Source organism: Podarcis cretensis, assembly GCF_951804945.1.
Source record: "Podarcis cretensis genome assembly, chromosome: 13".
Classification (NCBI taxonomy): domain Eukaryota; kingdom Metazoa; phylum Chordata; class Lepidosauria; order Squamata; family Lacertidae; genus Podarcis; species Podarcis cretensis.
Genome location: NC_137182.1, coordinates 1,925,021 through 1,951,378, shown reverse-complemented (window position 1 = coordinate 1,951,378; position 26,358 = coordinate 1,925,021). Strand labels below are relative to the sequence as shown.

General features: G+C 44.5%; 1 protein-coding gene across 4 annotated transcripts in view; it reads right to left on the bottom strand.

Moving 5' to 3' along the window:
* The window catches only part of SSH1 (slingshot protein phosphatase 1), a 51,375-nt gene that overhangs the window by 10,315 nt on the left and 14,702 nt on the right, over positions 1-26,358 (bottom strand). For 2 of the 4 annotated variants that reach the window (XM_079949339.1, XM_079949341.1), the window contains exons 3-11: positions 15,308-15,411; positions 13,249-13,313; positions 12,419-12,540; positions 11,774-11,842; positions 11,306-11,371; positions 2,499-2,693; positions 1,626-1,719; positions 300-428; positions 148-194 (exon numbers count right to left, since the gene is read on the bottom strand). In XM_079949339.1, the coding sequence (XP_079805465.1) occupies positions 148-194; positions 300-428; positions 1,626-1,719; positions 2,499-2,693; positions 11,306-11,371; positions 11,774-11,842; positions 12,419-12,540; positions 13,249-13,313; positions 15,308-15,411 (891 nt within the window). Of the gene's footprint in view, positions 1-147; positions 195-299; positions 429-1,625; positions 1,720-2,498; positions 2,694-11,305; positions 11,372-11,773; positions 11,843-12,418; positions 12,541-13,248; positions 13,314-14,383; positions 14,491-15,307; positions 15,412-18,391; positions 18,899-26,358 lie in introns of those variants that run through there. The other 2 variants (XM_079949340.1, XM_079949342.1) reach the window with 2 other exon arrangements.

Here is a 26,358-nt window from a genome sequence, read left to right as displayed (position 1 = left end):
CTTGACAAGTCAGCATGAAATGCACAGCAGCTGGTTTTGGCACAGAGCCAACATGTCCTCCCTGCCCCCCCCCCGATGTTTCAAAAGAAGAGCCTCAGTGACCAGGGATTACCAGCTAACTGAGGAGCTGGAAAACATGGTACTCACCCAGAGCCCCGCAGCTCCTCCAGGTTGGAGGCATTCCACTCGGAACCCTGGAAGAACCACACTAGAGTCAAGACACACAACAAAAGCAGCACCACATAGGCGTTCGTGGCAAAGGCTTTCAAATGACTGGGCTCACCTGCTTGGCAACTTACCAGGTACAGATGGTCAAAAATGAGAGAGGGCTTGTCCATCTGCCCCAGGATTAGCAGCATCTCATTGTCAATGAACTCTTTGAACTCCTTCAAGTTGCAGCTCATGTGCTTCTCCAGCTCATTCCGTATCTACACGGGCGAGAGAGTAGCAGAGTGAGGAAGGTGGCCAATCCACCCAAACACGGACTGGCCATGAAGGGAGTCACTGCTCAGCGCGAAGGAAGCCCCGGGTCCAACCTCTGGCACCTCCTGTTAAGAGGATCAGGCACCATGAGTCAAGAAAGGCCCTTTCTCTTCCGGAGGCCTCAGGAGAGAACCTGGGCTAGATGGACAAGAGCAGCTTCTTATGTACCACATTTACTTGTTTATTTAACAAACATTTATGTACTGCTGTTCATAAAAAGCAGTTTACAACTACTGTACAAAAATCCATACCATAAAAGAGATATTAAAAAATTAAAATAAGAAATCAGCTGGCTATCATGGAAATAAGTATTCTTAATTGCCTGCATAGATCTGATGGAATAGAAAAGCGCCAGCTGAATCTCTAGTGTTCCCCACAGCTGGGCCAATGACACCAAAGACTCAGTTTCTTCTTGTCAAATGAGCCTCGCCAACTTGGGGAACAACCAATGACGTTGCCCCTGCAGATGATCCCAGTGATCGTACTGGGATGTCAGGGTTCAGGCACTCCCTGATGTACCCTGGACTTAAGCTGTTGTAGATGGGCAGTCAGTGCAGATGCTCAACTATGGTGTCATGGGTTGTCAGCCAGGACCCCCATCAGCAGTCTGGGGGCTACACGGAGAGAAGTACTTTCAGGCTCCTAGGCAGAAACTGTTCTCAGAGCTACTGGAGCAGAACACCCTTCAACTAGTGAGGTGGCACCTTACAGTTGATACCAAAGGGAGGGCCCCCCAAGGTCAAGATCCTGGGAAGCCCCTCAGCTGTGGGAACGGATCACCAACACAACTAGGTTAGAATGCCATGGGGGGGAAGTAAGCCACGGAGTCATCCTCAAGGTTCAAACTATCTAAACATAATTATCTGCAAGGGAGGGGGGAAGCACAAGGAGGTGTCCATGTTTCTCCACCTCCTCAGGTAGGTTGGACAGAGAGGCAGTGACTGGACCAAGGTCAGCCATAGAACTTCATGGCTACATGGGGATTCGAACCCTGGTCTCTCCCAGGTCCTAGTCAGACATTCCTACCACTGCATCACACTGCAACAATAGTAGTAACAACAATATAGGGCCTCCGATTTTGTTTGCTAGGCAGCGAAGGAAGCAAGGCAGTCCCAGGACAGGCCACCGGAGGCTCTGCTTACTTCTTTAGAGGTTACGTTCTCCAGATCTTTGCTCATCATAATACTTCGGAGTTTGGCCTTGATGTGGCGTTCTGCCCGCTCCCTCTCAGTTGGTCTGGAAAGGCAAGAAAGGGAGATGGGAGTTTCCCAGCAAAGAATCTGTGGGGCTGCGAACCATGGAGCCTGACTCCCAATGAAGAGCTGTTCCCTGGGAACCCAGGAACTTCTGCTTTCATTGCAAAAGCAATCAAGTTACTAGTGCTCATGTGAAAGAAAAGCTGAACTCAGGCTACAAAGTCAGTGTTTACTGAAGATTCAAGCAGACTGGATGCGTAGTGCTTTCAGTAGCTAAGCAGTGAAAATACGCTTTGGCCACCATCTTGTTCCTCCATAGAGCTGCATCCCAGTATTTCCCCGAATACACCCAAGTACCTATCAAAATCCTACATATACTATCCCCTTCTTGCTTTCCACGGTTCCATCCTGGTTTTGAGGCGGGGGAGGGGAAAGAACACATAATTTCCCCCGGAACTGTAGAGCACCAAGCACAATTTATGCCCAGGATTGGTTTTCACATTTAACTCTGAGGAGGAGAGCCCGCTGGATCAGGCGAATGGCCCGTCTAGTCCAGCCTCCTCTTCTCACAGTGGCCAACTAGATGCCTATTATGGGAAACCTGCAAGCAGGAGCCGAGCACAAGAGCCCTCTCCCCTTCTGTGGCTTCGAGAAACTGGTATTCTCGAAGCACTAGTGCCTCTGACTGTGAAGGCAGAGCATAGCTCACGGGGCTAATAGTAACTGAGATCCTCTCCCCGATGAATATAAGAACCCTTCTATTTGTGGGATTTCTCTAGTCAGAACACCTCAGACCAAAACTCAAAGGGGAGGACTCACGTGTCCACATATAGAGCTGGCGAGTCGGGGCGTGTGGACTCCAAGTCCTGCATGGCGTTCCACTCATTGATGCAGCTTTGCTCGGAGGCGATGCAGCTCTCATAGTACGTGGCCCAGACGAGCGCCATCCCGCCAGGGAAGTAATTGTGCCTCCGAGCCACCTCACAAGCCTTGTGGAGGATCTGCAAAGCGGACCTGCAAGCATGGAAACCCAGAGAGAGAAAAATTGCCCAAGCGCCAAGGACACAGGAATGAGGGGAGGCAGAGGGACTGATAAAATAATCTGCAGAGGAACAAACATTAACAGCGGCAAAGTTTCACTACGGTTGAGCTGTTGAATTTATAAATTATGAACATAAAAGAGCCTGCCAGATCAGACAAAAGGGAGCCCAACTAGTCCAGCACCCTGTTCTCACAGTGACCAGCCAAATTCCCATGGAAACCCACAAGCAGGACCCAAGCACAACAGCACTCTTTCTTCCTGCAGTTTCCAGCAACTAATATTCAGAAGCATCTACTGCCTCCAGCTGTGGAGGGCAGAGCATAGCAATCCTAGCTAACAGCCAATGATATCCTTAATCTCCTCCATGAATTTGTCAAATCCTCTAATTACCTTCACATAAGTCTCAATGCAGTTTACAAGCATATGATAAATACAACTAAAATACCCCCCCCAAAAAAAGGGGTTTGAAATCAGAATCCATGCTAACTGGTTTTACTGAATTAAGATGCAAGCTGAACAGTTTAAGGCACCTGAAGCAGAGTATTAGGTGATGCTTCCCCAGAAGTGGGATGTAATTATGGAAGAAGTTTCACATTTGAATTTTCTCCCATCCCATAAAGGTACAGGAGTTGTGCCATCCCTGTCACCGGCACAGGACGACAGAGGCCAAGTAGCAGGAACAGTGAGTTATTTGTTGATTACATTTCTCTCCTCTGTAGCACCATGGAATCCAAGAAGGCATTCGTGGGGATCCCTGTGCAAGAACTACTGCTTCTTGTGCCTTCATCAGGTGGCAGGAAGGATGCTTCCCAGAAACACCATCCACATGGCTGCAATGCCTGGCCCCACCCCCTGCTGTTTGCACTGGTGTGGTTGAAATTTCAGGAGGCCCTTCCCACCAGTCTTTCACCACAAAGAGCGGTTTCCACACCCCTGCATTTCAAGCAGGACCACCACATAGTTTGTGTCTATAAACTGGGCCTTGGTAACATGCAAAAGCGATTAAGTGCAGGGCAAGAACATAATCCACTGGTGGCTGGGCCCATGCCTGCGCCAGCCCTTAATATTCAAAGGGGGAGGGTGCCCTCTCCAGGCCTCCTCTGGGCACTCTTTTTGCATGTGAGCAATGCAGGCACAGGCCATGCTGAGCTGGACTGGAAGCAAAACAGAAAGTAAGCCAATGTGCAAAAGTCCCCTGTGAGCACCGTGGAAACTTGTTAGGTGACAAGATAACAGATGGCTAAAGATGGCTCTGTTCCACTTGGCCTCAGGCAAAACACTTGACTGGGTGTAGGATATTAACATGTGGGGTCAAACAGCAAGTCGTTCACAGGACAGCTGCAGTTATCACTCAATAACCTGAAAGTGTGAAAACTGTTCTCAAGTCATCATAGATCACAGCCTCTGCTCCCCAATGTCAATTATACATTAGCAAGCAGCAAGGGACACATGCCTGAGCAGAGGTGAAAAGAAGAGATCGGGGAGGCACAGAAGCTAGAAAGGTGCACCTTGCAGGCAGAAGGTGCTGGGTTCAATCTCTGGACTTTCCAGGAAGGGCTGTGGAAGACTCTTCTCTGCCTGAGACCCAGGAGAGCCACTGCCAGCCAGAAGAGGCAATGCTGGGCTATGCAGACCTGAGAAAGTGTGCTTCCTATGTTCTTCATCATTAGGGTTGGTATAACTTGAGATCCCTCCTCTGCCCTAGGCTGTAACCTACTAAGGCTTTGTAAAAGACTGAGTGAAGGAGAGGGTTCTCGGGAAAGGTGAAGCTGCAAAGTTCTATGAAAGGGTTTTCAGGATGGATTTCATTTCTTGGTGTTCTACAACTGCAAAGCTTCTGCACAATTTATATACCTTTTTCTTCATGCTGGGTACTCCCGTTCCTCACATTATTATTATTATTATTATTATTATTAAATAATATTTATTACTTTTCCAACAATTTAAACACTACAAAAAAGAAGAGCAATACAATACAATACAATACAATACAATACAATACAAAAACACTACATAACACTAACACATTAAACTAACAAAACGAAACAAAAACAGTTTAAAACACATCAAATAATTTCAGTATCTTATCTTTCATTCACTTATTTCCGCGACCTCCTCACACCTCCCTTTTTGTATTCCACTTCTGTTAATTCCTTTCCATCTTCCTCTGTTTTCTATCCTATAATTATCTTAGCACATTCTAACCTTATTTTTTCCTTTAATACTCTATTAATCTATTTATACTTAATTCCTTATAACATTTCTACTAAAGCCAATAACTTCATTCCAACATTTTTCTAACATTCATTAATTTTACAGTATTTCCGTAAATAATCTTTAAACTTTTTCCAGTCTTCTTCCACCGACTCTTCTCCCTGGTCTCGGATTCTGCCAGTCATCTCAGCCAGTTCCATGTACAGTGGTGCCCCGCAAGACGAACGCCTCGCAAGATGGAAAACCCGCTAGACGAAAGGGTTTTCCCTTTTGGAGGCGCTTCGCAAAACGAATTTCCCTATGGGCTTGCTTCGCAAGACGAAAATGTCTTGCGAGTTCCTGCGGGTTTTTTTTCCCCTCCCCCCCTTTTCCTAAGCCCTAAGCCGCTTATCAGCTGATCCGCTAAAAGCCGCTAAACCGCTAATAGCGCTAATCCGCTAAGCTGTCAATGGGCTTGCTTCGCAAGACGAAAAAACCGCTAGACGAAGAGCCTCATGGAACGGATTAATTTCGTCTTGCGAGGCACCACTGTACTCCATCACTTTCAACTGCCATTCTTCCCGGGTGGGTAAATCTTGTGTCTTCCAATACTTTGCAATAAGTATTCTTGCTGCTGCTGTTGCATACATGAAAAATGTTCTGTCCTTCTTTGGCACCAATTGGCCGACCATGCCCAGGAGAAAGGCCTCTGGTTTCTTCAGGAAGGTATATTTAAATACCTTTTTCATTTTGTTATAAATCAACTCCCAGAATGTCTTAATCCTTGGGCGTGTCCACCAAAGGTGAAAGAATGTACCTTCAGTCTCTTTACATTTCCAACATTTATTATCGGGCAAATGGTAAATTTTTGCAAGCTTGACTGGGGTCATGTACCACCTGTATATCATTTTCATTATATTCTCTCTTAAGGCATTACATGCCGTAAATTTCATACCGGTAGTCCATAACTGTTCCCAGTCAGCAAACATAATATTATGTCCAACATCCTGTGCCCATTTAATCATAGCAGATTTCACCATTTCTGTCAGGCCTGGTCGTTGTCCTCTTCAAATTACACCACAAACGCTTCTTGTTCTTTTATAAAACTTTTTATTGCGTATTAACAAAACAATCTTATAAACGGTTCTTAACTATTATTCCTCCGAGTCACTTCTTTCAGATACCTTCTGAGCTCTGCTTCTCCGTGACCAGCCACTCTCAAAATGGCGAAGGCGCCCTTCCCTTCGCTTTCCTGCTCTTTTTTCTCACCTCCTGGCTAGAGCTGGCCTGTATCTCCCCTCCTCCCAATCTGAGCTAGAACTCAACCCTGGCCTTTCCTGGGAACAGCCGGTCCCTCCCTGTTGTTCCTCCTGCTCCCTTCTATTAGATTCACTGCTCTCCTTCCCCCCTGGGGGAATGCTTTCTCCCTCTGAGAAACTGGAAACTTCTAACTCTTCCCTGACAATTTCATCCTGAGTGTTCCATTTCAACAGCAAGTTATACATTCTTGACAAATTCTTGATTTTTGAATCTAACAATTCTATTTCCAATTTTGATTTTTCCACCTGGAAACCAACTTTTTTGTCCAAATTGTATGCCTCCATTATTTGATAATAATAAATCTCGCACTTTATTTTTCAATTTTTCAAAACCAACCCCTAAATATTTCACTTTCTTAACCAATGTTAATCCTGTCTCCTCCTGAAACTTCTCTCTCTCATTCACAGTTAAATTTTTCTCTAAAACCTTAGTTTTCATCTTGTTCAACTTAAAACCTGCTACCTGTCCAAATTCTTGAATCAGTTCCAATACACTTTTAGTACTAGATTCTGGCTCCTGTAAAGTCAATACTAAGTCATCAGCAAATGCCTTCAGTTTGTACTGTTTAGCTCCCACTTGTATACCTTTAACCTCTTGATCCTTTCTAATCATATTTAACAAAACCTCAAGGACCGATATAAAGAGCAATGGAGAAATTGGGCAACCTTGTCGTGTCCCTTTCTCAATCTTAAACTCTTCTGTCACTACATTGTTCACAATTAATTTTGCCTTTTGTTCTGAGTAAATTGCACCTATACCATTTTCAAAACCTTGACCTACCCCCATCCCCTGTAGATTCTTCTTCATAAAACTCCAAGAGATGTTGTCAAAGGCTTTCTCTGCGTCCACAAATATCAAGACTGCCTTAGTATTGATATTCACTTGTAGTTTTTCTAGAATATTAATTATATTCCTCGTGTTGTCAGACAAGTGTCTGCCCGGAAGAAAGCCCGCTTGGTCTTTATGAATTCCTTCTACTAACACCTTTTTTAATCTTTTAGCCAAAATATCTGCAAAAATTTTGTAGTCCACATTAAGCAGCGATATGGGGCGGTAACTCTTGAGCTGTGTCTTTTCAGTCTCTGTTTTCAGTATAAGTGTAATGTAAGCTTCCTTCCACGACTCTGGTGCCTTTCTCCCTTCCAATATTTCATTGCAGACTTCCTTCAATGGTTGTATTAACCATTCTTTCAGAGATCTGTAATATCTTGAAGTCAAACCATCTGGTCCTGGAGATTTACCTAATTGTATGTTCTGGATGGCCCCTTCCACCTCCTGATCCGTTATTTTGTAATTCAACATTAGCTGTTTTTCCTGAGAGATTTTGTGTAGTCCATTTATTTTCAAAAATGGATCAATGTCCATTTCTTTCTGCTTCTCCTGTGTATAAAGTTGTTTGAAATACCTCTGAAAACACTTCCTGATCTTCACTGGGTTCTGTATATTCTTTCCTTCCACTTCCAAATTCGTAATAGTATTCAGTTTTTGTCTTTTTTCATTTGCCAGGCCAACAATTTTCCACACTTATTTGCCGATTCAAATGACTTTTGCCTCATCTGTTTAATCTTCCATTCTATTTCCTGATTCATCAGCTTCGTATATTGTACTTGATATAACTTTATCTCTTTCAGAATCTCCTGTGACTTTGGTTTTGCTCTCAGTTTCTTCTCTCCTTCCTTTATTTTCCTCAGGATTCTATCCTTTTTTTCATTCTGGGTTCTCTTCTTAATTGCATTCTGTTGTATTAGGAATCCTCTCATAACCGCTTTGCTTGCATCCCAAATTACTCTTTTTTCCACTGTAGTATTCATATTTATCTCAAAATAGTCTCTTAGGGTTTTTTGGGCCTTCTTAGTCACCTCTTCATTCCTAAACAAAGTATCGTTCATCCTCCATCTAAAGGAACCAGTTGGCGTCAATTTCATTTCCATCTTCACAGCATTATGGTCAGAACAAGTTTTGGGGCAGATCTCCACTTTGCTGATCTTTGGAGCCAATCCCCTAGTTACCCAAATTCTTGTCCATGTCATTTTAGCCTCAGAGAAGAAAGTTCCCTCTCTTCCCAGAGGGTTCTTCACTCTCCAAATGTCAACTAAGTCCATATTTTCAGTCATGTCAAAAAAAGTTTTTGGTAGTCTACCATCTTTAGTGACTACCTGTCTCTGTGCCTTGTCCATATTTATAGACACCACTCCATTCATATCTCCCATCAAAATCATATTATAGTCCATGTAATCCATCAGAGTCTCATGTAGCTTCTTAAAGAACTCCGATTTTCCTTCATTTGGTGCATAAATACCTACAATTAGGAATTTCTCTCCTTGTGATTCAATTTCAATTGCAACGAATCTTCCTTGGTCATCTTTAAATATGAATTTTGGTGATAGGCTCTCCTTTGCATAAAGGACCACTCCTCTTTTTTTAACTTTATCTGATGAGATAAATTCTTGGCCCAATCTTTTATTACTCAATATCTTCCTGTGTAGCCTTATCACATGTGTTTCTCGTAAACAAATCAAGTCCAAATGTTCTTTTTTCAATAAATGAAAGACTCTCCACCTTTTTTCTGGGGAATTTAATCCATTCACATTCCAGCTCGAAACCTGCAGCGCCATCGTGTAATTACGCTGATATTCCTCCAACTGCACCCAATGCTTGCTCTTCTTCTGTTGGTGGTGGTGGTGACATGTTCACTGGGAGATCCAATCCAAAGGATAATGCTGATATATCCAATATTCCCCTATTTGGTGATCTTCTATCTGATGCTCTTGGCTGTTTTCCAAGTCCCTTCTGCAGATCTTCTTCGTATTTATACAAAAACTTTACTTTATCTTCTACTGATCTTATTTTTATTTTCCTTCCTTTGAAACTGAAGGATAAACCTTGGGGGAACTCCCACCTAAAGATGATTTTATTCCTTCTCAGCAGGGCAACCAAATCTCCGTAGTTAGGCCTAAGATCCAAAAGATATTTCGGGACGTCTTAAAAAATTTCCACTCTTGACTGTTGTACTTCTAGGTTCTTCTGATAGTGCCAACCCAATATTCTATCTCTCTCTTCTTTAGTTTGAAGGGTGATCAAACAGTCTCTTATTCTGTTCTTCTCTTTTTTTCCTCCTCTTCAAAGTCTGAAGGCCCTCACAATTCTAATCTCTTCTTGACCCAAGTCCAAGTCCCAAAAGTCAGCAAATTCCTGTGTGAGGAAGTCTATCAAGCTTTCCTTCTCCAATTCAGGTAGAGCTCTGATCCTCAAATTCGTCTGTTTTTCTTTAAGTTCAATCATAGCAAGCGTCAACTTATGATCATCAAGTTGCCTCTGTAGGGCTGGGACTCTCTCTCTCTCCAATTGTGTTATTTTACATTCCGCAGCAGCGGCTTTCTCCCTAGCTTCCTCCGCAGTCTGCTGTATCAGAGTAGATTCCTGAATCAATTTCTGGATGGTTTCTGTATTGGTATTCACCTTTTGTCCCAGATTATTTATACTAATAGTTGCAGCATCCACATTCGCATTTGTCGCATCTGTTTTCTTGTTAAGCTGCTCCAGTGAATCATTTATCTTATTTAATGCCACCGCTAAAGCCTCTTCTGTCGACATTCCTCTTTGGTTTTGAGTGTACTGGTGCAAAGGCAGCCGCAGAAGAAGGAGGGAGGCCTGATGTTGAGCCTCTCCTGGGTTGCTGCAAAGTCCTCCCAGACCTTAATGTTTTTTCTGCTGTTGACTGGTCTGTTTTTTCCTTTCCATTTGCCATAGCACTTAAAAGATTCAAGGTCAGTCCCAGAGTCTCACAGTTTTTTATCTTGCAGCTGGAAATTCCCCTAGCCCAGCTCTTGTAAAGCAACCAGTTTCAGAGGCTTCCACTAGGGGGAAACAGTTTCTATTTATATTAATCAATAATGTCCTCTTTTAAACACAGTTCAAAGAAATCCAAAGTTAGTTTCAGTTTTCAGTTACTTTTACTCCTTTTTAAAAGCAGCCGGAGACAATAGAAACAATGTATTTCTCTTTAGCTAGCTGTCAATGAAGGTTCTAAGCACTGTCAATGAACATTCCAAAAGACGTCAGTCCTGCTAGCAGCCCGTTTCCAGGGTCAGAGCAGCGGTATTTTAACTCTCTTCGCTCTCTCCTGCAGGCATATTCAGTCCACAACTTCCCCCCCGCTTCTCCTGCCTCCAAGGGGGGGTTTAATGTTCTCTACCGATGGAAATTTAGTCTTTTACAATAGGCTTTCCAAGACTTCAGCTTGCAGCCTCATTGCTTCAGTCTATTTACAAAAGGGAAAGACGGACTTCCTGTATTGAACCTCCCCATTATGATACCAAATTAAACGTTTTAAAATCCAATTCTTCTGCTTCAGCTCTACTCACGGGTAGTTACTTTAGAATCAAATTGTCCACAAGAAAAAGTCAGCGCTCTCCAGCAACAGCTATGCGGCTTCGCTCCATGGAAAAAGCAGACGATTCAAAGCACCGCGCCGCTCACCCCACGTCGCTCCGCCTTCGCCTTCGCTGTGGCGGCCAGACCCAAATTCCCACGGGGCAAATTCCTCCCGATCAGAGGAATTCCGCCATTACCGGAGGCACCAACCCGGAAGTCCCCGTTCCTCACATTATTAGCCTTCCTAAATTATTTACCATTCCAACTTCATGCTCTGGTTCAGCAAGACACCAAGAGTGTTGAGACTCTCCCATGGGACAGAAATTCAATTTCCCAGCCTGTCTTTAGAAACCTAAAATGTAAGGGTGGGTTTGCAGCCTGGCAGATTTGATGGACAAGGAAGAATGGCTCCAATTTATTCATCTCAACCATCTAGTTTCCCTTTGGTGCTTTTTCTAAAGAAAAATTATAAAAAATTATTTTATAATTTATGGTCAAGAGTTGGCCTAGCCTTCTAGGATCCCCCTCCCCCTCCAGCAACTGCAGCAATTCAGTGATTGAGTTGTTCTGGGGGGTGGAAGGTAGGGATTGTTTGCCAGGCAGGGGCACTCTGGAGTGCAGGTGAAAGGCTACATTTTGTTGTCTAGAAGGGAATGAGAAGGGTCAACTGCTGAAGAAAAAGAAAAAAGTTACTCACCACATTGCTTGAACTGAAACGGGCTTGAAGATATGCATCCTTCCTGCAGTGCTGACGCTGAACCCACTAGCAAGGAGACCAACAGAGAGAAGAAATCACTCTATGCTCCTGAGGCCATGCATCACAAGCTATTGTCGCTGCGGTTATTACTATTATGAAGAAGAAATCATCCGCACTCTTAGGGCTATGCATCACAAGTTGCTGTTAGTAATACTATTCATTCTTAAACTGCTTTATAACCAAAGCTCTCATAAAGTTTATATAATGTTGTATTGCTAACTACAGAGCTTCAATATTCAATAAGAAGTTGAGGGTTTGGTCGCGTACCAAAAAGACACACCCTTAACAGTAGCTAAAATATATCTATACAAACAACTTGGAGTTTAATGAAGTGGCCTTTCCCAGCAGACCTGCTCTGCCTAACATCGCCTTCGTTTTGCTAGCCGCCAAAATGCTCTTGTTTCTTACCCATCACCATCTAGATGGATCTTTGTGTCACTCCACAGACGCAGAACCATCCCGATGGTGCAGCTTTTGCTACCAAGAAAGAGAAATGACAATGTTTGACAGGCTTCAAACACATGTGGACCTCAACAAAACAACGGCCAGATTTCATGCATTTGTTAATTACACTTTTATTCTGTCGGGGTGGCATATATGGTCCTCTCTCCTGCCACAATGCCTCCATTTTATTTTCCCTTGTGAAGCAGGTTAAGCAGAGAAAAGTGACTGGCTGGCAGACTAGGGGCTCTGGTTCAAGTCCAAAACTCCGGGCCTCTCACAATTGTTTAACATCTTCAAGATGCCTTTCGATTCCCACACAAACATCCCGGGCTAGTGTTCTAGAGAAGGACACCTTAGCAAACTGCCACAGATTTCTGGTGAGTGTTCTTGCTGTGGGTGGGAGTAGGTATCCAGAGTTTGCCCCTACACATGACACCTGAACATCTTTTATATTTTATTGTCAACTCAAGTGTCACTGACACCCTAAGCCTTTGCATTAAAATAAGACTATGTTTACGTGTGTGGCTTCTACTGCAATTCTTTTGAATGATTGCTGACCCCCACAGAAAACAACAGGCTGGTGGCATTTTTTTTCAAACCTGCACTCACCTCTCCTTGCTTGAAAAGTCTACTCCCAACAGGATATTCTCCTCCGTGTCTTGGCGTCCGGTGCTATAGACAACCACCATGTACCTCACCCGGTCTGTCCAGACACTTTCCAGACGCACAGCCTAAAAACCAGCAAGACAGTTCTCAGTGCCCACTTCCTTCACACCAGCCTCTGAGAGCCCATATTCTGTTCTATTAAAGTTACAGGTGTTCCTCTTCAAGTCAATGTCCCAGATTTTCACAAGCTCTGTATTGGCTTACCTAAGTATGTTTCTGAGGAGATAAAAGGGAGGGTGACTTAAATGGATTTGCACCCCACCAAGCGGTTGACACTTTTGCCCTGCTCTGTTAACGAAGTGAGGAAATGTTCTCTAAAGGAGCAGTGGAAGACCTGTGGTGGCCCACCGACTGCTGCTGGACTACAACTTCCATCATTCCTAACCACTGGCCTGGGGCTGATGGGAGCTCAGCAAGCTCTGGAGGGCTACACCTTCCCCACCCCTGCTCTGAAATAGGCTCCTGGGGGCCTTTTAGGAAGCAGCCCAAGAGACAGTAGGAAGCCAGTGCAGATGCTCAAACCACAATTCAAACAAGGCAGCACCCTTGGATTTCAATGGGAAAAACTGAACTCATCTTTGAGCTGGCTTGTGGCTCAAGCTGGATTACTGTGCCAATAAAATGATTCCAAGGGCTGCTCTTCTTCAAATGCTGCCTTCACCATCCTGCATTTTAAGCACCACCTGCGGATCTGCCACACTCTCTCTCTCAAGCACCATACAGAGACTGTGGTCCAGACACATGGGAGTTGGGGAATGAGCAAGGCCTCTTACCAATTTGATCCTGTCCTCACAGCGAAGGAGGTTGATCATCACCTGAAGATGTTGGGGCAAATCACCTGCAGATCCACAAGTGAGAAGCCATCAATAGATATGTATTAGCCTGATGCTTTGAACTGTGTGATATTCCACGTCAAGTCCACATGGTTCAAGAATGGTATGCATAAAACTATGTTGGTTTTGTTTCCCATTCCTTTAGACTTCCCCAGTCTGCCTCAGAGAGTTTAAGAAATGGCAGAACATAGCATCGTTCATATTAGATCCACCCCTGCAAACCACTGCTGTGTTTAGCTTCGGTCAACTGTACACCACGTCAACTGCTCTGAGAAGCGGCTGCTCTCCAAGGGGCGTTTTTCCAGCCCAACTGCCTGAATCCTTTTCCATGGTGGATGCTTGCCCTGTTCCACCACTGAGTTGGTTTGTGCTGGACATTTGGGTACAACTCAACTTGCAGAAGAGTGGTTTGCATGGAGTAAAGACAGGAAAAGTGAGGGACCTCCACATTCCCAGACTATCCCTGTACCTTTAACCCAGAGGTTTCCAACCTTTTTGAGTCCACAGCTCCCTTTACCAACTACATTCTTTCGGCGGCACCCCTGTGGGGCTCAGGAGCCGAGTTATGTAACCCCTTCCTCCAGAGCTGGCAGCCTCTCACCCTTTTGGGAACACCCTCCCTTGTGGAGTATTCCCTCCCCCTCCTCCTCTCCTCTCCTTGGGAGTCCCCTGGTCTCTGAACTGCCCCCCCCCCGCCCCAAAGAGAGGGGCCTCCTTACACTGCCCCACAGGGGCCTGGGACCTGTCTGTCCATTCCCAACAGCTGGCGGACTGCCTGGCTAGGCTCCCTGGCCCTCCCCCAGAGGCCGCCTCAACTCCTGACAACCAGCACCCCCTGGCCAGCCCCAGAGGCACCTTTTGCACATGGAGCTTGTAGCTATGGCTGGTGCAACAAACAGCTGTGCAAGCCTTTGGGAGGCAGAGATGCAAGAGGGCATCAGAGGAGAGAGGGAAGGAAAGGGGGACGGAGACCAGTGTTGCCTGCGGCACCCCTGACCATCATTCAAGGCACCCCAGGGTGCCACGGCAAACAGGCCGAAAACCACTGCTTTAACCTATTGGCTTACTTCTTTACCTCCTTGTTGTTTAACTTTAGACTGATAGGATGCATCCTGCTTTACACCTTCCTCCTGCTCCTGACACTTCTCTCTCAGACCTCAAGCTGAGGGGTCACCTTGGAACTATACTCTGAGAGAAAAGCAGCAAGCATGATTGCCTTTGTCATTTCTAGAATAGCAGGTTAGGTTAGAACTAGGAATAAATAGAAATAGAAATAACTTCCTCTGCAAGTTATTTACTTCCTATAATAAACAAATTTTGTTATTTTCTTACTCTACAAGCGTATCTCAGCGTGTGATTACAACAGGTAAAGTCTACTCTCTAACCACAATTCACTTGCTGCCAAATGCTGCTCACTCTAGGTGGCTAAATGACCCAGCTGTTCCAATAGTTTGGCCTCAGGTCAATTGCTGGTTGGCCTAGTTTCCCTGCTTCCAAGTGAAACAAACAAGATACGTCACCCAGAATAGTCTCTGGACCCTTTGGCAGGCCCAAAGCATGATTGCTCACACCATAATCTTGTAACTCAGACCTAAGATTTGCACCAAGAGTCAGACGAGGTCTTATAGTGTATATGAGGAAGGCAAATGGATGCATGTAGCCAAGAATACAAGTCCCCGCTTAACGATTTGATGGTGCAAGCTCAGTAAGATACACTGTGGGATCTGTGAAACTGCTGACATCTGGAGAAATACAAGTCTCAGCTCCCAGCCACACAGGACCGACCATGTGGTGCCCTGTCCTACAGGCTGTTTGCCCCTAAACAGGACCCAGCACTCCTTCCCTGGCTCCCAGAGAGAAACATTTTTAACATATCAGTCTACAGAAAACCACTGCCTTAAGTTAGCACCCCCCCACACACGTTTATTTTTCCTAGGTTATCATGCCCAAGTCATGAGGACAGCCCAAGAAAAAAACATTTTGCTGTGACAATGCTTACCAGCATGTTTGTGAAGGTGAGTAAGACTTCGTGGACCTTGAGGGCTGTTTCCTTGCTGGAGGAATAGTGCAGCACCTTTCACCATAAAAAAACTCTCACTCAAGCTGGAACACAAACAGATGCAGGAGATCAGGCTCGGGGAGGGGGGTGCAACAGGGAGGGCAATGAGGGTAAATAGCAAGTCTGGATTATCTCAGTAATGCTAGCAAGGGTGAAATCCATGCAACACACGTGTTCTCCACCTAAACTGGCCTGGGGGGCAGTCCCAACACTCCAATCCCACCGGTTTGTAAAACACTGTCAGAATTGAAATGAAAATAATTTACAGACTTCACAATAAAGCCCCATTCCAATTCTTGTATTAGAAATATGGCATAATTATTTCATTTGTGCCCTGTTTGGGGATACTCGGGGAGAGAATAAACCAAGATGATTTCATTTTCCCATTTTCTTTCTATAACATATGTAACAAGCTGAAGGTACATTTATTTCATATATTCATTTCTCAAGTCAAAGGCTACAAAGCAAGTAAATGACATACCAATAGTCAAGTAAACATTGGAAATATTTTTATCTGTTTTCCTCAAAAAAGTTCCTCTCCCCTTGAGGAAAAAGCGAGTGTCATGCGCTTCCAGTGTTTCTGGAAATCTCAAGACAATTACCGTGACGAAAGGATTGTGCCTTGTGTTCTTCAAAACACTTGAGCCCTTGTTAGACCAGAGAGTCAGCAGCAAAGTCCCAGGCTTTAAACGGCTGGCTGTCATAATGGGCTGGTGATGCTTTGCTGCTGGCAGAGGACTTTAAAGGCAGCAGGGCTGCAGGTGCTGGCCTTCTATGTAACTTTCCAACTGGGTTTCATGTTTGGCTGCTCCAGGAGCTGTTTTTGTAGGGGAGGATGTGACCCTCCAATTCAGTGACTCAACAACCCTTGGTTATAAAAATCCAGGTTGTGAGAACAGTTGTCTGTATGAACTTTTAATGTACAGTGGTACCTCAGGTTACATACGCTTCAGGTTACAAACTCCACTAACCCAGAAATAGTGCTTCAGGTTAAGCATTTTGCTTCACAATAAGAACAGAAATCGTGCTCCGGCGGCGCAGCGGCAGGAGGCCCCATTAGCTAAAGTGGTGCTTCAGGTTAAGAACAGTTTCAGGTTAAGTACGGACCTCTGGAATGAATTAAGTACTTAACCTGAGGTACCACTGTATGTTTCTTAGCACACAGTTTCAAGCTGCTCTTTAAAAACTTCAACTGCAGATGATTCTTTGGGATTTAGAGAGGAAACTACCACCCCCTTTTCATGCCATCTTCCAACTGCACGTTTTGAAAAAAATTATGGGATGAAAGGGAAGAACAAAAATAAAGCTTGGAGAACCCAGCTTTGTGACTGAGAGAAACTGGGATGCCGGCAAGGGCAGGCTGGTTCTGTTGTGCATTTCTCATTCATTTCGCCAGACTTGGCTGGCCAAAACTGCACATGTGTGAGAGATTCTGCATTTTAAAAGGCTGTAAAAGAATGGTCCTATCTCAAGAAAAAAGGGAGGTCTGCCTAACCTAGACTGGCTTGCTGTGCTTAGTAGCAGCTCTCTAGTGCAGCCTTTCTCAAACACCTCCAGCTCCTTTGGGGAAGGTTCCTCTAATTCAGGATTTCCCAAACTTGGGCCTCCAACTGTTTTTGGACATCATTATGGGAATTGTAGTTCAAAAACAGCTGGAGACCTAAGTTTGGGAAACCCTGCTCTAATGTGTTATTCTGACAAGGGTTTACCCAACTTTAAGATCTTTTAAGTTGGAAATGCCAGGAACTGAACCGGGGTCCTTCAAATATAGAGTCCCGTTCAACTCCTTCCTGCTTAAAAAAACAGATTTCTAATTGACTGGGAACTTCCCTAATGAAGCCTCAACGGAAACAGCTGGGATTTATGAGAAAAGAGGGCTTTTTAGCAGACACAACACTTGCAACACAATAAAAATAAAAATAAGCACACAATCTTTTTTATTCCGGAAGAACTTAGGTTCCCCCACTACCCCAAATTTATAATTCATTCTTCAAGATCAGCCTCAAAAACTAACAACCTCCCACCAATATGAGCTCATTGACAGGCCAACAATGAAAAAAAATTGTGGAAAACAATTGGACAGCACATAAGGAGATATGTTGGTGCACAATGGCAGTTTTTTAAATAAAAAAAAGTCTGAAGTCAGAAAAGCCAAGCGATGAAGAGTGCTCTCTCCCATTAGCCACAAATCCCGACAGGCAATCTCTCCTAACATTTCCTGCCATTCTAAGCTCGGCAATACACAATTCCTGTTTATGATAAAGAGGAGAGAGAAATTGCCAACTGCCCGCAAACTCCAAGCAGCTTTATCAAGCATTGATGAGATCATTCTACAGCTAGGCCTAATGAAAGCGAAGTCCACAGACGATGCCTTGATTCTGCGGCCATGCGGTCACCACTGGACAGGGCAAAGGCATTCAAGATGTTTCAAGAAGCTTGTTGATAGTGAAAAATGCAAAATAAAATAGGCGTGCTTCCCGGATTTCAGCAGCTGCCTCACAAGCAAATGACATGGCATTTTCACTGCCACAAACATAATCATCATCAAAGTTGCCCTCAAATATGGCAATATAGGGAAATCCAGAAAATCTGTATTGCAATGACTGTTTTTAGGAGGAAATGAACATCTTTTCAAGGACCACACGAGCATCTGTGTTGAGCACCCATCCCAAACACACACACAAACCACATTCTGCTCACACTAGTTGCCTGCAAAGTATCTTCTCTGGCTGTTGCCCCAAGACAGCACAAGCAAAGATGAACCCCCAACCGACTTAAATCAGGCTTGCTTCTATACAGCTCCCTTAAAATGCAAGTGTTAGCAATTATATGTTAACAATTCTGCAAACAACATACAAAAAGAAACCTTACATCTTTGCATTTTAGTTACCAAAACATCAGATCTGAAATAAACACAATGACACAGAAGATTTCACTTAAGGAGAAGAAACCTAAACAGAACCTAGAAACCTCAAGTAAGCAAAGCCATAGAGGGGAATGGGAGGGGTAACGTTCCATACATACTATTTTGGACGGGGTTTCTTTGAGCAGCAGAAGCATTGCACTGGTCGAAAAGACAGGCAGAAGTCAGCGAAATCTGAAAGGTTCATAACCAACATCCTCTCGCTACTCAATTTTATTATTTTTTTGGCAAGACAAAAGAGAAGAGGAGAAAACGGCCACCAACTATTGAGTGAAGGAGAGAGGACTCTCCAAGTCTGTTGATGCTACCCAGGAAGGGGTGGCTTTTACGGAACACTGTGCTCCCCCCACCATATCCTGGCTCAGAAAGCACTTGCCCTAACATATCCTGATGAAAGAGGGCCTTTCAAAAGAAAGGGCAACGGAGGGGGGAGAAAACCAGCTGAAGCTCATCAAATCATTAAGCTCCTACAGGCTTTTCTTCTTTTCAGGCTCTGTAAAACAGCAGCAGCACCTCTTGTTATCAGAAGAAAAGTACAGTCCAACAGCTGGGCTCCAAAAGAACTCCAAATTCATTTGAACCTCAGTAGATTAAGAAGTGTCACACTGACAGATGAGTAAGTAAAATTCTCCCCCCCCCCCAAACCCCAGTTCTGCACTGCATATAGAGTGAAACAGCCTCATTATGTTAAGATTTCACCTCGCATACTTCCTTGCTGGGCACCATTTCAGTAGCAAATAGGTGAACATAAGGCTGTTTTTAAACAAACAATTAGGCTTTTGTATGGAAAATTTTATAGAATTGCAGAGTTGGGAGGCACCCCAAGGGTCATCTAATCCAACCCCCTACAATGCAGGAATCTCAGCTAAAACATCCATGACAGGTGGTCATTCAACCCCTGCTTAAAAACCTCCAAGGAAGGTGACTCAATTTAGAATTGTACAGCTGGATAGGGTCTCAAAGATCCAACCTCCTCCTGCTAATGCAGGAGATCTGTTGCTACAGGATCCTTGAAAAGAGGTGACAATCCAGCCTCTGCTTAGAAATCTCTAACAAAGGAGGGCTCATCACCTTCCAACACAGTCTGCTCCACTGTCAAGCAGGACGTTGAACCTATACTCTGACCCAGACCCTGGGATCATCACTGGAGGCCCTTCTCTGTGGGCCCCCTCCACAGGGGCTCTAGAGGGTGGCCACACAAGGGTGGGCCTTTTCACTGGTGGCTCCTTGCCTGTGGAAAAATGCTCTCCTCATCTTTAGGCACAAGGCAGAAACAAAGTTTTTGGATTTTAATTATCTGTGGGCTCCTTTAGTGGGTGGGGCATTTTAATCCTGCATTTTAAAAATAAGAATGTACTTTTGATTTGTTCTATGTTTTGTTTTATGGTGGTTTTATTGATGGACGACTAGATTGCTGTAACTTGCTTTGGGGTGCATTGGCAAAAAAAGGTGACTAATGTGTTTAAGAAATTAAATAAATAAGTTTAACCTAAATCAGGGATAGGCAAACTTGGCCCTCCAGATGTTTTGAGACTACAATTCCCATCACCCCTGACCACTGGTCCTGTTAGCTAGGGATGATGGGAGTTGTAGTCCCAAAAAATCTGGAGGGCCAAGTTTGCCTATGCCTGACCTAAATCCTTTTTCTTGTTTTATCCTCTGGAGCAACAGAAAACCATTTTTATCCACCATCTTGGCAAGAGCCCTTCAACTCACAACTTGCACACATTTAACTCGTGTAATCACAGCTTTACACACTTGGCAGCCAGCCAGCTGAAAATTCACAAATTAAACACATGCAAGGCAAAGAGCTTAAATATGGTGGCAACTTACAGGACTGTGCCCATTAAGGCAGCCTAACTTGTAGAGAGGGGCTAAAGAACTGGACAACTGGTGCCTTGGTATTGTCAGAAATCCTGAGGCTGTCACTGGCTCTCTTTCTTAAAGTCTGTCCATTTTTCGAGAAACACCTTCCTCTCCACTTTCTTTGGAGAGAAGCTACCAGTCCAGGACGCATGAAGTGGCTCTCTAATAGCTGGGAAGCAGGAAGCAAGGAGGGCCACATCTAATGGGAATTGCAAGAGGAAATTAAGACACCAGGATTGAATTGCCAGAGCTCACATTTGGCTGTGACACCTTTAAGCTTGCCAAAGAAAGTGCTGTGGGATCCCAAGCTTGCTGCTGATTTTCCATTGTCATTCAGAGAGATGCCATCCATTCAGCAAAGATATGGTGAACTAATTATCAACATATCCATTCTGCAGATTCCCAACACTTCTATTAAGAAAGGAAGGCATTTGCATTCCTGATGGTGTTTCTGCAGCATGCAGTTCAGTGCCAGAAGCAGTCTTCTGAGTCAAGGCACCCAAGAAGGTGCTATAATCAACTACCTGAGAAAGAAAGTCAAGCTCATGCTTGTGCCCAGGCTCCAGACTATATCACAACCTCAGCTCTGCTGGGCCTGCCCTTTCCAAAGAGAAACCACAACGAGCTGCGATTTTGGCAGCAACAAGACTTAGGTTGCGCAAGAAGCTTGATCTACAAAGCATACAAGTTTCCACTGCAGATCAGCTATGGATAAGTTGACTGTTTAGCAAAGATTATATACAGACTCACCATGCTGTATCTAGCCATTTAAATTATTAAAGCCACCTTCCCTACCTTGAGGTCCTCCAGATGTTTTTGGGACTTCGATTTCCATCATCCCCGACTACTGGCCACAGTAAACTCTGTAAGGCTGACCAGCTTGGGAAAGGCTGCCTTAATGCACTAGCTCCTTCTTCCATCCTCATTGGGACTATGTATAGTTTTAATGAACTATGCACAATCTATCATGACTGGAGGAAGAAGCTAAATGTCCCCTCATTTGTACTTTTTCACTTGGAAGAATTAGCCTCTGCCACAAAACATGTTTGATAGTCTCTGGAACAGATGCTTTACAAGCAGATTGAACCAATGAATGAATGAATGAATGGTCTATCAATGACCATCAGTCATGTGTGAAACATGGAACTCAAGGAAGAGCTGCTGCCCTCACCCTGATCTGGATGTGAGCTCTCCAGAGGCATCTGGTTGCCCTCACTAGAAACAAAGGCTGAGCTAGGGAGACCTATTTTATTTATTTATCTCATAAAATGTATATGCCACTTGATTGTAAGGGGGAAAACCCTCAAAGTGGTATACAAAAAGAAAGCAATAAAGTTATCAATAAAAACTACCATTTAAAACATTCACAGAGGAATTAAAATCAAAGATAAGCTAAAAACAGATTAAAACATATGTCAACATTATACATATCTGGACAAGCTTGGGAGAGGAGGTTTTTTAATGCATTTTGTATTCTCATTTTGTATTTTTCTGTTGATCTTTGGCTGAAGGGCAGTATACAAATTTAATAAATAATAAAATAATAAACAAAAATGCTTTTAGCAGGTATGAAAAGAATACAGTGAATACGCCTGCCTGATGTGTGAGTGCTGCCACACTAAAAGATCAGTTTCCTACAAATGTGGAAGGGGTCTTATGCCAGTTCCGCAGATTGAAGCAGTCAGGTGGCCATATTGGGTCAAGGGATCTTGCAGGTAAACTGGCTCCAAGTTGTTGAGAGCTTTATATACTAATAAAAATGCATTGGACTTGGTAGCAAATCAGCAACCACAGCTGAGCACAGATGTTCTATGCTGACGAGGTCTCACTCCTGTCAGCAGTCATGCTGCAGCATTATGCTCTAACTGCAGCTTTCAGATCAAGCAGAAGGGAGGCCCCTTTGGTCTGATCTAGCTGACCTAGTCTTATGCTGCTTAGCAAGCTCTAAAATTTGTTCCTTTTTGTGTAGGCTGACACAGTTCAAGAGTTTGAATTAAATGATCAACATTAAATGCTGGATTATACCAAAATGAGTATAGTTTTATTAAGAATGTGTCGTGTCAAAGGCAGGCTGCCCCACAGAGAATTCTCATCATAGCCTCTCTTAAAGGAAGCACAATTCCACCCATCAATTTGCCACTGGTCTACTCCTGACCAGCGGCAGCTGCTGTCAAATTTCTGTGGGAAGAACCAACAGCCTCTTGATGCCTTCTTGGGGATGTTTGAAACAAGGAGCAAAGACAGTTACAGGATGGAGCACACTGACACTTTGGCCAGGAGGGTGAGCGCCCTTTCTGGAGGTAACATCTGATGAGGCCTCCACTGCCTTTCAGATACAAGGGCAGGCGGCGAGCAAGAGCGGCTGGCAAGTTTCACTCCAAATGCTTGCAGCACTCTGCCAACAAAAGTTATCTTCTGAGCAGGGTATTGTTTGAGCAAGAGGGTGTAGGCTGTGTTCACTACCCAAGAATTCCAAGCAGTGTTTTCAGAGACTGCAGGCCATTCACGGTGCCAGATGCAAAAGCTCTTTCAGGGCAAGGAAGGAGGAAATCAATCAGGGAGCCCACAAAGGCAGATTTCCCAGCAGGAACAAACTGCCTGCAATGCCAGCCAACTCTGCCATGGTGACACGGATTTGCTTCATCATGACTGCAATCTGCACATTTCTGTCAGCTGCAAGACACACACACCACAGGAGAGGGTTCCACACAAGGAGAAAAGCCACACTGTGCAGCGTCCCAGGCCCACTTTGGGGGAGTCGAGCTTAATCTCTCATCTCCCATCATGCAGCAGGCTTAGATAGAAACACAAAGGACCCATTTTCAAGGATGGCCATTTGAATGCAAGCAAGCAAACAGGCTTAAGTAGCGTAGGCACAATCCACAAGGAATGTCTTCTGGTTATGCCTTGCTGAGGGGAAGTGGAACCGCCCCAGGAGAACAAGCACTCCAAAAAGAGGGTGCACAACAGAACATGAACATTCAGATCATGCTTAGCATTTGCACAGTGCTTGATCAGTAGATATATCCTTTATAACACTGTCACTCAGTGAAGCAATAGGCTCCTCAGTTGAGAGTTTGGTGAATGAAGGATCAATTTCAAGTTCTGTAGCAGAGTCTAGCATTTTGAATGTTAACTGTCCATTTGCTGATAGACAAGGTCTTCCCATTGACTGCTGTAATCAAGTTGTCGCGGGGTAACTCATTGGTGTGGACGGCACAAACCAACCAGATCAGCTTATGACCAAGCTTGACCTCTACCCAACAGCCAGTGTTAACATTTGTAGTATCACCTCCAATGGCCTGCAAGCTCTTATCAGTGCCCTTCTTCACAAAATCTACAAGATTATGAGTAATTACTTCAACTGGTCCGTCCCCCCCTGAGCCTTTCTCTAGAGTAGTGGTAGAGTTATCGTCCACCTGGTTCACTGCACATGAAATAATACTGTTCTACGATGATGCTGGGGAACTGCTGATCTGAACTGTCTGGTTTTAGTGTAACTTTATTTGTATATTTATGGCTATTAAGAAGATGCAGTCCATCTCATCCTTCTGACATAGATAATTCAATTCCTAATCCAGGGCTTTCACAACTATTTCTTTGGCCATCTTGACTTTATGTGATCCAACTACAAGCCTCTTGTCCTCTTCAGTAATCAAGCCAGCAGTGGCAGTTGTGGCATGCAGGCCAATCCCCTATCTAATGCTCTTTTATAATGTGTTACACTCTGACTTTTTATTAGAAGTGGAATGTGTACTTGATTTCACTAATGTCAATTCATAACTTCCATAATTTTGGGCATCAGCTATTTGTTCTTCATTTTCATCAGCAGAGAAAATTATTGATGGTATTGAAGCATCCTGCTTATTTCTCTGCCCTACTTTGACAAACCTCTCTTCCAATATCTAAGCCAGTGGCTATTACAACATCTTACAGTAACAAAACAGTATCAGTTAATGATGTGTTGTGTGAAAAAGTACTATATTTTACCTGTGCAGAGGAGATCGCCAGTTATTTATTTAGAATATTATTATTACTACTACTAAAGGTAAAGGGACCCCTGACCATTAGGTTCAGTCGCAAACGACTCTGGGGTTGCAGCGCTCATCTCGCTTTACTGGCTGAGGGAGCCGGCATACAGCTTCCGGGTCATGTGGCCAGCATGACTAAGCCGCTTCTGGGGAACCAGAGCAGCACATGGAAACACCATTTACCATCCCGCCGGAGCGGTACCTATTTATCTATTTGTACTACTACTACTACTACTACTACTACTTATTAAATTTATATACCACCCTATACCTGCAGTTCTCAGAGCAGTTCACAGGATAAAATCATAATATGAAAACACAAAATACATAATCAAAATAAAAACAAGAACAACCCAGTAACGCCCCAACACATTTTAAAAGGGAATGTCAATCAACCAAAGGCTTGGTTAAAGAGGAACATCTTTGTCTGGTACCTAAAGGTGTATAATGAAGGTGTCAGGCGAACCTCCCTGAGGAGAGCATTCCACATATGGGGAGCCACTGCAGAAAAGGCCCATTCTGGTACTGCCACCCTCCATACCTCTCACGGAGGAGGCACACAAAGAAGGGCCTTATACTCCATTTTACAGTCTCAAACGGCTCTCAAAGCTGTTTACAAAACATGCTTGCAATTTTAAAAATCACATTCATTCAAGAGGAACAGAAATGACATGATGTGTCCCTATCACCCTATTCTGGTGGCATATCCTGCCCTCCTCCTTGGTGTTGCCCCTTTGGCCTTTGCTCACTAGGCAACCAAGGCCAACCATGGCCTCTGAGGCTAAGGGGTGAGTCGGAGCAGTTGGAACTCACTTGGTCCAAGACAGTGACATGTTTTCATTAGATGGAGGCAAGTCACTACTCCACCAAACATTCAGGAAGATGGATTTAGCTCTAATGAGTCTCATAAGAGAAAGACTCTGGCAAGTTCAAGTAATCTGGGCACAACAGTGTATCCAGAGAAAGGCCAGGCGATCTTCCCATGCAGGGATTGGGGGAAGGTATGTGCAAACCCCGCCTCTCGCTACCTGGTTTCCTATCCCTATCCCTATCAGGGCCAGCCACATTTACGCAGCTTAGGGCTACAGCTGAGAAAAAGAGGAGGAGGAGGAGCCACAATATAGCCTTCAAGACTACCACACAAGCACCAAACAAATAATTGCTAGCATTCCAGGCAAACTACTGCCTCCATTTCAAGGCTGAATCTAGGAAGCTGAACACATTATGGAAAATGTGGGTTGCATAGTGTGGAGTCCATGACTCGGGTCACAGTTATAGGTCAGTCACAATTACAGGGCTTTGAGTGAATGTGCTTAAAGTAGAGTGAATGGAGGCTTTAGCAGCCTGCGGGGGGGGGGGGGGGCTACGCCTGAAGACAATAGCCATGCTGTGCCATCCCACGGGCTGTGATCCCTTGTTGTCTTGCAGCTGAAGTCAGCAAGGAGAAGTGGAGGCAGAAGCTGCTGACTCTATCAGATACTTAAAAACAGGATGCTGAATCACATCCTGTCAAGGCTGCAGTATCCTGACTGAGCAAGGAGGAGGCAATCTGGTTAGCCTGACAGCGGTTGGGAACTGGCTGCCACGTGGGCATGGCCTGGGAAACCAGCACAAGGCCTGTGTTCTGTGCAGTGCTGGGGGGCAGGGGAACCCGGAATGGAAGGGGTGGAATCTCCTGCTCTGCAAGGGTAAATTAGCAATGAGGCCTGGATCAGGCAACCCCACCCTGTAGCCTGGAACGCTCCAGTTCATGCTACAGCATATGGCCCAGTCTTTTTCCATTTTGTTTGCAATGTAATAATACACTTACAAATGTTTCTCCAGTGCTTTTAAGTGTGTAGAATTCTGTTTATTCAAGCAAGCCTGTGCCACAAGTGTGCAGCTGCCCAATGATTCAGTCTGAACCCCTTACTCCCAGAACCCGTGTGCCAAGTGGGCCTCACCCAGCAAGCAAGGAGGAGAGCTTAAAAGCTCCTTGACCACCAGGAAACCCTAGCAGACCTAGCATGAAAAGAGCTTTTAAGCTCTCTACCTTGCTTGGAGGGCAAGGCGCTGGCTCCGGAAGGCTTAGGATGTTTGTGCAAGATCTTGCGGGAACTCATATGGCCCTGTGAGATCTTGCAAGAGCATCCCAGAACAGGTGTGCTGAGTGGGCCTTGCCCAGCAAGCAA